This window comes from Sinocyclocheilus grahami, unplaced genomic scaffold (genome assembly GCF_001515645.1).
Source record: "Sinocyclocheilus grahami isolate Dianchi unplaced genomic scaffold, SAMN03320097.WGS_v1.1 scaffold870.1, whole genome shotgun sequence".
In the NCBI taxonomy this organism is placed as follows: Eukaryota; Metazoa; Chordata; class Actinopteri; order Cypriniformes; family Cyprinidae; genus Sinocyclocheilus; species Sinocyclocheilus grahami.
Genome location: NW_015506049.1, coordinates 43,223 through 55,471, shown reverse-complemented (window position 1 = coordinate 55,471; position 12,249 = coordinate 43,223). Strand labels below are relative to the sequence as shown.

Genomic DNA, 12,249 nt, shown 5'->3' with positions numbered 1-12,249 from the left:
TTCAAGGCAAGGCGCACTGCCAACAACTCTAGGCAATTGATGTGCCAATGTAGATCCCGTCCAAACCCCTGAGACTGCATGCCCGTTGTACGTGGCACCCCACCCGGTGGTGGAGGCATCCGTGTAGACCACAGCATGCCTGGAGATCTGCTCTAGGGGCACCCCTGCCCGGAGGAACGCAAGATCTGACCACGGGGTGAAGGTTTGGTGACAGGCTGGTGTAACTTGGACCCGGTGAGTGCCGCGCTTCCACGCTCACCTCGGGACTCGGCCATAAAGCCAGTGCTGGAGCGGTCTCATATGTAATAGGCCGGGCAGTGTAAGTGCCACTGCGGCCGTCATATGCCCCAGGAGCCTCTGAAAAAGTATCAGTGGGACCGCTGTCCTGCCCTTGAACGTATTCAAGCAGGCTAGCACCGACCGCGCACGTTCCTCTGTGAGGCGCGCTGTCTGTTCGACCGAATCCAACTCCATACCGAGAAAAGAGATCCTCTGCGTCAGGGAGTGTTTGCTCTTTTCCCAGTTGAGCCGAAGGCCCAACAGGCTGAGATGCCGAAGCGCCAGGTCCCTGTGCTCGCACAACTGATCCTGAGACTGTGCTAGTATAAGCCAATCGTCTAGATAGTTAACCCTCTGAGGTCGATTAACGCGGATACGCGTTTTGAGGCATCTTCTCCTGATCACACCGAAAATAACAAACACAATCACATACATACATGCTGCTCACATATTATTGTAGCCCAGTTTGTGCTGATTATGGTGCTACTAAACTTAGTCATTAAAATGTTTATTAGCAACTGAAAAAAGCACAAATGTCAGGACATGTCAAAACTTCTCCAGAGCCCAAAACACCCTCAGACCCCAGAGGGTTAACAACGTGAACACCCTGCTCTCTGAGGGGAACAAGAGCTGCCTCCGCAACTTTCGTAAAGACACGGGGAGACAGGGACAGCCCGAAGGGCAGGACCTTGTACTGATATGCCCGTCCTTCGAACGCAAACCGCAGAAATGGTCTGTGGCGCCTGAAAGTACGCGTCTTTCAGGTCGATCGCTGCAAACCAATCTCATGGACGGACACACCCGAAGATGCGTTTCTGCGTCAGCCGATGAAGGGCCCGGTTCAAAACTCGCAGATTCAAGATTGGCCGTAACCCACCGCCTTTCTTGGGTACAATGAAGTAAGGGCTGTAAAACCCCGACCTCATATCAGCTGGAGGGACCGGCTCTATCGCATCCATTGCCAGTAGGACTGCGATCTCTGCCCGCAGAACAGGGGCATCGGCCGCCCTCACTGTAGTGAAGTGGATACCGCTGAACTTGGGCGGGCACCAGGCGAACTGAATCGCATAGCCGACGCTGATGGTCCGCAGAAGCCAGTGAGACGTGCTGGGTAGCGCTGACCAAGCGCCCAGAAACCATACAAGCGGGACCACAGCCGTACCCGCAGTGGGGCAGCGAGGTGGAACACAGGGACCCAACTCGGGTGGCTTGTGAGAGGGCCGGAGAGGGGTGTGAGTGTGGGGTGGAAGGCTCACCTGGTTCCACGGGTTGGCAGAGGGTGCGTGAGTAGGACCTTTGTTGACGCTCTCGAACCGCCCGCTGCTGCCGGCTGGCGAAGGAGGAGGAGGAGGATGAGTGAGGTCCGGCGTTAGTCCGTCCGCAACTTTCCGTGCCCTCCTGGGACCCAGAGATAAAGGAAACTGCTCTTTTGTCGAGAATTTGGGTACCGTCGGCCGTGAGGCCAACGGCGGGAAACTTCTCTCTAGAGTTAATTTTTCTAGCTGACTAATGAGTTCATGTTCACCGAATGTTTTTCTGAGATCAATATGACGTAATGTGAAACATTGCTTGCAAGCTATTGTCATCTTTCCACATTTGAAACACTGATTGAGCGATTACATGAGACAGGATATGGATTTCGGTAAGTTGTACTCTTTCTTTTAACACCTTCGGATGTTTATTCATGTTTATTTCATGCTGTAACTGCTATTAAAGCGGAGGAGACAATCAGTTCACAGCGATCTGGCACTCCACATCAAACAGCACCAAAATGGCATTTAATATTTGAATATTGTAATAAAATGGACAGAATTTAAAATCTGAGACTTTGGTTCATATCAAAATTAACAAATCACAAAACTTATTGCAATTTATTGGATGGGGAGGCGTGCTACAATGTTCAGTTCATTATCGGACAGGTTAGACTAATCGATTCTCGGGATTTATGAATCGATATATTTTCATAAAAATGAGAATCAATTAAAATCAAGAAATCATATTTTTTTACCCCTACTATATAAGTCGGCTTAGAGTGCCATTCATCAGAATATTTCAACTGATAGCGACAGTCATCGACTTGTGTGCAGCCTTATAGCAACAACAGCTAACGCAATGCTTGTCCTTTATCTTTCAAACGGTCTCTCCCATTGCGTTGTGCACTTAGGGGGAACGCATCCAATAATGCCATGCTATAGGCAAGTGCAGAACGAAGTCACTCTGCGAGCCCAGCCCCAGAGCGCCCGTAATGAGGGATCCTAAAAAAGCATGAGCCAAATATGAGACCCAAGTTTATAAAATCTGGTGAAGGTAGACAATGAAGACCAGCCAGCTGCCGCACAGATATCACCTATTAAAACTCCCCTGGACCAAGCCCAAGAGGAGGCCATTCCTCTAATGGAGTGGGCCCTCACGCCAATATTACACTGTAAGCTCTCTGACTTGTGCTCTGAATGGAGTGGAGAGCACTTTAGGCACATAGCATGAAGCACTGATTGACCGTGCTTGCAAGTCGCCCACTCTATGCACTTTTGAGTATGTGTGTCCGCTATCACAGAGGTATTTTTGTTGGGCACGCACTGAAAGGCAGTTCCAATTTAAGCAGAGCTTCCATCGCCCAGAGCTAGGCAGGGGGGTGGAGAGCGTACACAAGCTTTCTTTGAGGGTATTCAAGCCTCGGTGGGACCAGTATTACTCGGGGACAGGGTCCCTGGTGCTTAGGAAACAGGTAGTGTTTCGCCACCTGAAGGTGTTGTGTCATTGATGGAACGGGCTTAGCAGGCTGCTGAAAGGATGGAACCTTCTGGTGAATTGAAGCATCTGCCAAACGGGACCGCTTCGGCAGGAAGTGACGCATGCATAGCCTGCGATGACTTCTGTGCCGCCGGGAAGCGTTCAGCAAATCCATCCATAGCCTGGCCAAATAATCCTTTGCAGGAAACTAGGGAGTCGAGAAAGGCGACCTTGTCATTGTCCTTGATCTCCGTTAAATTAAACCAAAGGTGACACTCCAGCACCACCAAGTTGACCATGGCTTTCCATTTTGCCTGTGCTGTTGCCTTTATTTCGCACAGAGCCAGATCAGTTGCTGTGGGCAGATCCTTAAAGGCGTCAGATCTAGAGCAGGACTTATTCATGGAGCGAAGAAGTTTGGCTTGGAAAACTTGGAGCACCGCCATCGTGTGCAGTGCTGAGCCAGTTTGGCCAGCCATTCAATAGGCCCTGCCCACGATGCAGGTTCCTGCAGGGCTTATGGATGCGTTGCATGTGCCTTCAATCCTAGGGCTGATGGAGGGTGGAGATGAGCAACGACCACCTCTTCCAGAGGGGGAAGCGTTCCATAACCTTTCTTTTCAGTGTCGTTAACAGAGGTGAGGTCGGCAGAAGTAGCAGTGTGAGGGGCACTGATCCTATCTTGAGAATAACACCGGTGAATCAAAGTGCTGTGGGGGGAGTGAAGCACATGGGACCTGTGCCGGCATGAGATCACTCAAATCTGGGAAATCCATTCCTCTGCACTGCTGTTTCTTCCACAGAGTCTCCTGGGAGGGGAGACACAAGGGAACAGATGAGGGAGGACCGACCTTCATTAAAGGAGGCTATATGTGACCGAAGCAGGGCAAGACTCATGCTCTCACAGTGAGAGCAATCCGTCTCAGTGAGCGTTGCCTTGGCGTGGGTGCTGCCCAGGCACACGACACACTCACTGTGCACATCTGAGCCACACTTGCAGCGTGACATTTGAAACAATGCCGCTAAAGAAATTGCTCTTAGGAAGTGCTCTTTTCAGTCACCGGATGGAAGCGCTGTTAGAGGCATCCTTCCTCTGCATCTTCGTGCTGAAGGAGAAAAATTCTGATGAATGGTGCTCTGAGCCGACTTATATAGCAGTCGGTTCCACCCCTTTTGGCGGGTTGAAGTGCCATTTGTTCATGCAGCTACACGAACGTGAACAAATCTTGCTTCAGTATCAGAGTTTACTGGAGTAATGATGATGAAATTCAGCTTTACATCACAGGAATAAATTACACTTTAAAATACATTCAAACAGAAAACAGTTATTTTAAATTATAATAATATATCATAGTATTACTTTTTTAATAATAAATAACAGTATTTTTGACTAATTGCAGCCTTGGTGAGACTCCTTTAAAAAAAAGCTATTTAAAAATATATTTTTTTAATCTTACCAGCAGCAAACTTTTGAATTGTAGTTTAAATGCAAATGAAATGAAATAATGTGAAAAGGAATAAATTTATATATTTTATATTACAAAAAAAAAAAAGTTCAGACTTTTTCTCGTTTTGAAAGTCATGAAGCTCTTTTCTGTTTATTTCCTTTCATTTAATTAATGCAAGCTGTTCAAAAAAGATGCAATGTGATCAATTCAAATCTTTCAGGACCATTTATTTAGACCAAAAAGCACTCATGTAAAGTTTCCTTGAGTTGTATATCCTAATTTTTCATCCATGTTTACTTAGTTGGCCCCTGACGATGCATGGAAGTGTCCTCACTGTAAGCAGCTGCAGCAGGGCATGGTGCAGATGAGCTTGTGGACCCTCCCAGACATCCTCATCCTTCACCTCAAACGATTCCGACAGGTGGGAGAGCGCCGTAACAAGCTCTCCACGCTGGTACACTTCCCCCTCACTGGCCTCGATATGGGCCGCCACATGGTCAAGAGGAGCAACTGTGCCCGTCCACCGCCCGGCTGGAAACAACAGGCCCATCACCAGCCTGAAGCCAGCCGACACACGCTGAACTTCCTGTACGACCTGTACGCCGTGTGTAACCATCATGGAGGCATGCATGGAGGCCATTACACAGGTGTGTGAGTGAAGGAGAAATTAGAAATTATGTATAACCTTCCTGTAGCTTAAAGGGATAGTTCAACCAAATTTTTTTATTTGCTTTTAATTTACTCACTCTCAGGCCAACCAAGATGTAGTTTACTTTTTTCTTCAGTAGAACAGTAAAGAAGATTTTTTTGCTGAATCCGTGGTGCTTGGTGATTCATAAGATGCAAGCAATGGCTGCCTACACTTTGAGAGTCAAAAAAGCATGTACAGGCAAGATAAAATTAATGCCCGTGACTAGGGCTGGGCGATATAGCTAAAAAATGTATCAACGATATAATGTTTCATATCGTTTGGTATCGATAATTATTGAAAATATTATTTTATATTTTTACCTTTTTTAAAACAAAAAGCAATAATTTTTTTTTTTATTTAACCACTGTATTTATAATTAACACCATTTATTGAGACAAACAACAAATATTTTTTGTTTTAACAATCAAAACGCAATAAAAATTAAACAAATCTAATTTCTAATGTTTTATATGCAGATTAAATAGGTCTTTATTGTATAGGTCTAATTAATGCAGCGCATTTAAATTGTCAACGCAAGGATGTAACTCTATAAAAACGTGCATTACGTCTAAATTAACTCATAAAAATCTAATATAATTTCGTAAATTGCATAAACAATTATGAACACAACAGCATCATGTATTTATGCATTGCTTAATCCGAAGAGCCGAAGCGGCCATCACGCAGATTGCATTTAAAAACATATGAGACGCAGTGAAAAGGAATAAACCTCCACAAATTCATGACATGTTTTCTAAAAGTTTAAACTGTTTGTTTTAAGTTTGCATTGCTTTCTATACATCTCTTGTGTGAGACACGAGTGCAGCAGTCATATTTGTCCGTCTAAAAAATGCACTGAATATGCGTTCTGTGTGAATGGCTTGGTTTCGGTTTTAACCCATTCAAGATCTTCTCTGCATTGAGCTTCTATATTTCTCTAATATTTTGAATGCAAAACACAGCAGCGGCGTGTCTCGTGGGCTAGACTAACAAAATATTAAAATGCAACAACGTCACTTACATCATCATCACCACATCTTGCGCACCACTGATGACGCTCCCTGATGCACACCTAACATTCAAATGCAAATGTTTTTTAAATTTGACTAATATTCATTCTTTATTCACAATCTCCTCATCACAGGCAGGCACCGCACTCATTTCAGCATGTGTTCGTGTGCGCGTCACTCATAGCACGTGCCTATATCGTGCGCTATATTGAAAAAAAATTCTATCGATATCGAAGAAGGTGTACCGTCGATAAATATCGATACCATTTTATCGCCCAGGCCTACCCATGACTCCTGACGACATACTGAGGTCTTATGAAGCGAAATGATTAGCCTGTACAAGAAATTGAACATTATTTGTAACATTATTACCTGTATCTGTAATGCAATAGAGGTCACTTTTGATAAAAGTGCCTTCCAAATGCATATATGTAAACGCAAATATGTTAACAAGATTTAATTTGTGCCTTTTAGGAGAAAAAGATTAGAAAAAATTATATTTAACTGAAAGATAAATACTACTACTAAATCACAAGACATAAAAAAAACATCTGAGCAACAAAAATTAGGAAAGCACTGATATTAAAATTTTGGTTGATTTAAAAAAAAAAGGCCAATAATAATTTTCATATTATTATTTTGTCTATACTATAAATAAACTAAAATTTTAAAAATAAAACAAAAATTGCTTTAAAAATAGTTTCAACTACAAATAAATTGTTAAAAGCTAAAGATTATGTTTAACAGTGCTCTTAAATTATTAATGTTTTTTAAAGATCAAATTTAAATGAGCATTAGAGGATTGCAAAATTAATCTAAATGTAAAGCTGAGCATGTACAATAAACATCCAATAACAACTGATACTTTCTAAATTCATATCACTAATATCACTGATATCTGAAATGGTACTGATATACTATGCATCCTTAAAAAAATTCCCTTTGAGCCCCTCTACTGATTACATGCGTCCTATACGATAAGGGTGTTTTGCAGTGCTGCACATGGTGGGATCTCAGCCGGATTTATGGGATTATAATGAGGAAAGAACACTTGAAAATCCTTCAGAAATACGCCATCCCTTCTAGATCCAGAGTGGATTCACATTTCAGTGAAATAATGACCCCAAATATTTGTCAGAGTCCCGAGCAGCTATTTCAAGCAAGAAGCTTGCATCAGATTGTGCAAGGCAATGCTCTGGTCACTTCAGTCCATTGGCAACCGAAGCACAAAGTTAAAAGGTGATGGGGAAAAAGGCGGCCAAGCGACACGAGGCAGCTCATGATGTTCACCCAGGAGGAAAGAGGAAAATATTCCAGCCTCGTTTCTGTGCAAGCTGATGGACAGAATGGACAGAATTTACCAAATATAGTAGCTGTCAGGAAAGGAAACTTTGATGAAGCTGAATGATCTTATACTTCAAAGTACAAGCCGAAATATTAACTATTTTATGTGAGAATTATGTGCTAAATAATTACACTGCAAACCCTGTTTCTTAATTATTAATATCACTATGAAAAAAACATCATAAGACTGAGAGTAGTTTATTTTTCTTACCTCGGTGACAAACTGTCTATTCTAGTTTTTAAGCATCAAAATCATGCTTATGCAATTTAATCTTTTGATAATTTGCTATGCATTTTCATAGAAAGCAAGATATATATATATAAAAATACTTTTTGTATGTGTGCATAAATGAAAATATTAGTGTTGTCCTAATAATTCTTGCCCCCAGTGTAAGTATATTTATACATACTTGAGCATGAAGTATAGAGCATTGTGAACATAATGAGTCTGTGTTTTGAGCAGCATACTGCAGGAACTCAGTGGACGGTCAGTGGTATGCCTACGATGACAGCAGTGTTGAGTCGGTGCCTGAGGGGGAAGTGTGCACACGTGGTGCTTATATCCTCTTCTATCAGAGACGAGATGCCATCCCATCCTGGTCAGCTAGCTGCTCTCTACAAGGTGAATGCTCATCTCTGCATCTCTGCCTTAATGTATACCCACACTACCAAGGGCAAACAAGCAGAAAGCATACTCAAGTTTGCATTATCAAGAGAATACAAGAATCGGCTAATGTAGTTTTGTTTAGTAGATCATTTCATGCCTGGTAGGTGTGCAATCTTTTTATGGTTTTCACAATATATATACTTAAATTTCTGATACTAAGAAATTTATGATTACATTTTGAAAATCTGCTATTAAGTTTGTTAGAATGTTCACCACTCAAAATGCAATATTGACTGCTTTTATTTTTACATTTTACTTCACTATATTTTATTTTATTTTTAAAATTCCACTCCTCAGAACATGGAAATAGCTAGTAGAGTAACTTTATTTGCTATCTATTTTATGCAAACAAAGTAGACAATAAGGCATTCTAGACTGTGAATATATACATTAATGTTTTACTGTAAATTTGATCAAATGAATGTAGCCTTGGTGAGCATAAGTATAATAAATAATAAATATAATATAAATATAATAAATATTACCAACCCCATACTTTTCAACGCTAGTGTACTTGCAGCAATGTCAAATGGCAAAGTCACATCCAACCTCTGGGTGGCTCCAAGAGCTTTTCCACACAGCTCTCTTCAACTTCTCTATGAGAACCACATCTTCAGAATCCAAATATAAACACAGAAATGACACAAATGGAATTATATGTATTCAGCACTACATTGTTCAAACTATACAGTTGACTTTGGGGGAGCCCACTTGTTTTTTTTTATTGGGGGGGGGGGGTTAGTGCGCTTGCACGTGCCTCAAAAGAGGGCTTACAATAACTTGCAAAGATACATATCAGCTACAAGTGTATGCACTACTTGCTTTATGCAAGCACTATATAGGATAAATCACTATTCAGGATTTACCCTATTATACTTTATCGACACAAATTGATAGGTGAAACAACAAACAGCCACCCACAAATAGTCTATATGCAAAGCATCAGGCTGTCTTTGAGTTCATATGAACAACGGTTAAAGTTACTCGTCGTCAGGCTACAGAAGAATACCATAATTCCTCCGTTCAATTAGGCCTAAGACATCGAGAGTCACGCAGACTTATAACAACCCAACACATAATTGTGAATAACATGCCTTACCTTAACACAGAATCGACCACAGAGTCCCACGTTTATATTTTTTCTACGAATCTTTGAGTTAACATGTACTAAACATGAGTGGAATTTGCACCGCAGCGCCCCCACACCTTGATGCTCATGACAAGAATTGCATATATAGTTATCTTTATTGATCTTTATTATATGCATGAATGAATTATATTTTTGCAATTTTACACATAATAATCCACGATGATCACATTACACAAAACTGAAATTGCACGTCAAAATAACACATTGACAATATTTTGAGACCCCCCCCCCCCCCTTTCCAAATCCCGTTTTCAGGGGAGCCCATGTCTTTTCAAGGGGAGCCGAGCTCCCCCGTAGTTCGCGCCCCCCCCCCCCCCCCATGTCTTATTAAGGGGAGCTGAGCTCCCCCGTAGTTCGCACCCTGCAGCACTAGTCCAAAGACTGCCTGGTCACTGTGTAGCCATGACATAACCTTGGTGCCGGAACAAGAACATAACATTTCCAGGAAGGACAAAGCACAGTCATGGCTTTGAGCTGCTTGTCACAGGGGGCTGGAGACACAAAATTTCACACACACACACATTCTCTGACAGAGTTTTCTCACTTTCTCTTTCTGCTCCAGTGTCTCTGCTGCTGTTTGCCTTCCTTTTCCCTCTCCACTGAAGTTAAATTATATGATACTTCAACAAATCAAATCTACACAGTCATATCACAAGTCAAAAGATTAGAGTTATAGCCTAAAGAAATTATTATGATGACTGTATATGTCCACAGAACCAAGCTGAGCGGGCGTTTTCAATTAATTCTCTGTGTGAGGTGAGCGGCAGGTTCCCACATCAAAAAGTCGAGCAATTTTCGACTTTACAGTATGTAAATGAGAGGTAAAAACGCTGTGTGCCAGTGAATAGATGTGAGATGAATGCAGTACTGTCCGTCTAAGCTTTTTAAAATCTGCCTGTAGTGCTGGTGCATTGCTTAAATGTCATTCTTGCATATTACTAGATTAAATCAGATGTCAATGCATTATGCACACTTTCTCTGTAGCTATGAGTTAAAAAAGTTTAGCACAATTGTAGACCACTCTTAAAGCAGCTTTGTACATGCGAACTTTTTACACACGTCTTGCAGCGTTTCTTCTACACCAGTGGAAACAAACACTACCATTCGAAAATGTTCATGTTTTTGAAAGAAGTCTCTTATGCTCACCAATACTGCATTTATTTGATCAAAAATACAGTAAAAACACTAATATTATGAAATATAATTTCAATCTGAAATAACTGTTTTCTATTTGAATATAATTTAAAGTGTAATTTTTTCCTTTGATGTAAAGCTAAATTTTCAGCATCATTACTCCAGTCTTCAGTGTCACATGATCCTTCAGAAATCATTCTAATATGCTGATTTGATATTATTATCAATGTCGAAAACCGTTTTTGCTGCTTAATTTTTGTGGAAACCGTGATACATTATTCAGGATTCTTTGATGCATAGAAAGTTTAAAAGAACAGAATTTATTTGAAATAGACATTTTTATAACATTGTTGATGTCTTTCATGTAAAAATTAATACATCCTTGCTTAATTATTTTTTATTTTTTTAAAGGGTCTTACTGACCCTAAATGTTTTAACAGTAGTGTATGGTTTGAGTGCTGGCTTTGTTTGAACAAACTAAGTGCACTTCACTAAGTGGTAAATGCAATTAAAATGAGTTTGCAGTGTTGAAAGATATGCATATTAAATAATGGAAGGACTGAATTTTACAGGTAATTGAGATATTTAGCCATTATGCCTAACAGCATATTTTACAACATTTCCTAAACATTTCCAAATTTCCTAAACTAATGTTAAAATTGTTATTTTTTTAAATATATTTATATATTTCCCATAGTGAAGCAAGTCACAATAAATTATTTGCATATTTTGCTATATTTTTCTACATAGTAATTTTATGTTGTGCATTTTACTGTTAAAATCCAGTGAGCAGTTTTTAATGATATATGACTATATGATATCTGATTTTTTTTTATAATACATTTTGATATGATCAGAGGTGCTGTAATTATCCATGAATTGTCATGCAGCAGATGCCTTAGGTTTCTCTAATGTGATCATTAGCTTCAAAAATAAAACAGATTCCACAAACATGAACCCGAGTTCAGTTAAGCCATCACCTTCAGTGTTCACTGTTCGCAAAGTCACATTTTATTTCATTGTGCTTTGTCAATCCTTATATATAATATGAAGCTTTTCAGCTTAAGCCACACATATGGTTAAAGATCAGGTCAAAACTCATCTTTTTACTTTGGTGTTTATTAATTGATTTCGTTATAGTCATGTTATGTGTATTTGACATTATGCTATTAATATTTTACTTACTGTATTTGTGCTATTGACAGTGTACAGCACTTTGGTTGGCTTTTAGCTGTTTTTAAATGTGCTTTAGAAATAAACTTGAACTTGATATGGGTTTTCGAAGAATATCTTTTTTTGCCGTTTGTAACATAGCTATCCTTCAGTGTAAACAGTCTGAAAAAATGGTCATCAAAAAAGTGTATGATAAATAAAGATATTGTCTCTCAAAAGAAAGTGTCGACTCTGAACCGCCTTAAAGGGGTCATAGGATGCTACATGCACTTTTACAAGTTGTTTGAACTGAAATGTGTGTTGGCAGTGTGTGTACACAACCACCCTATAATGATAAAAATCCACCCAGTGTTTTTTTTTTAATTTGGTTAAATGTTTTCCCCTTTCTCAAATCGAGCCGATCTCAGATGCAAATGTAGATGCAAACTATCGTGGGAGGGGATAGTTTGATTGACAGTGGCGTTTCAGCACAGACTGGACTCACTGGTGTCTTACCTTAGACCCGCCCTGAGTGAGCTGTCATCAGTCCGCCATTGTTTCACCGCAGGAGCAGATGTAGACAAGAATGACTCCTCAGCGATTGAGGTGTTCTGTTGTTGGATGTAATAATGAACAGCGCAGTC

The 12,249-nt window shown here is 40.6% G+C and overlaps 1 protein-coding gene across 1 annotated transcript in view; it reads left to right on the top strand.

The window, feature by feature from the left end:
• usp43b (ubiquitin specific peptidase 43b) overlaps window positions 1-12,249 on the top strand; it is a 121,651-nt gene that overhangs the window by 104,486 nt on the left and 4,916 nt on the right. Inside the window, exons 12-13 of the mRNA XM_016248210.1 lie at window positions 4,759-5,104; window positions 7,966-8,124. Coding sequence (XP_016103696.1) covers window positions 4,759-5,104; window positions 7,966-8,124 — 505 coding nt within the window. The remainder of the gene's footprint in view (window positions 1-4,758; window positions 5,105-7,965; window positions 8,125-12,249) is intronic.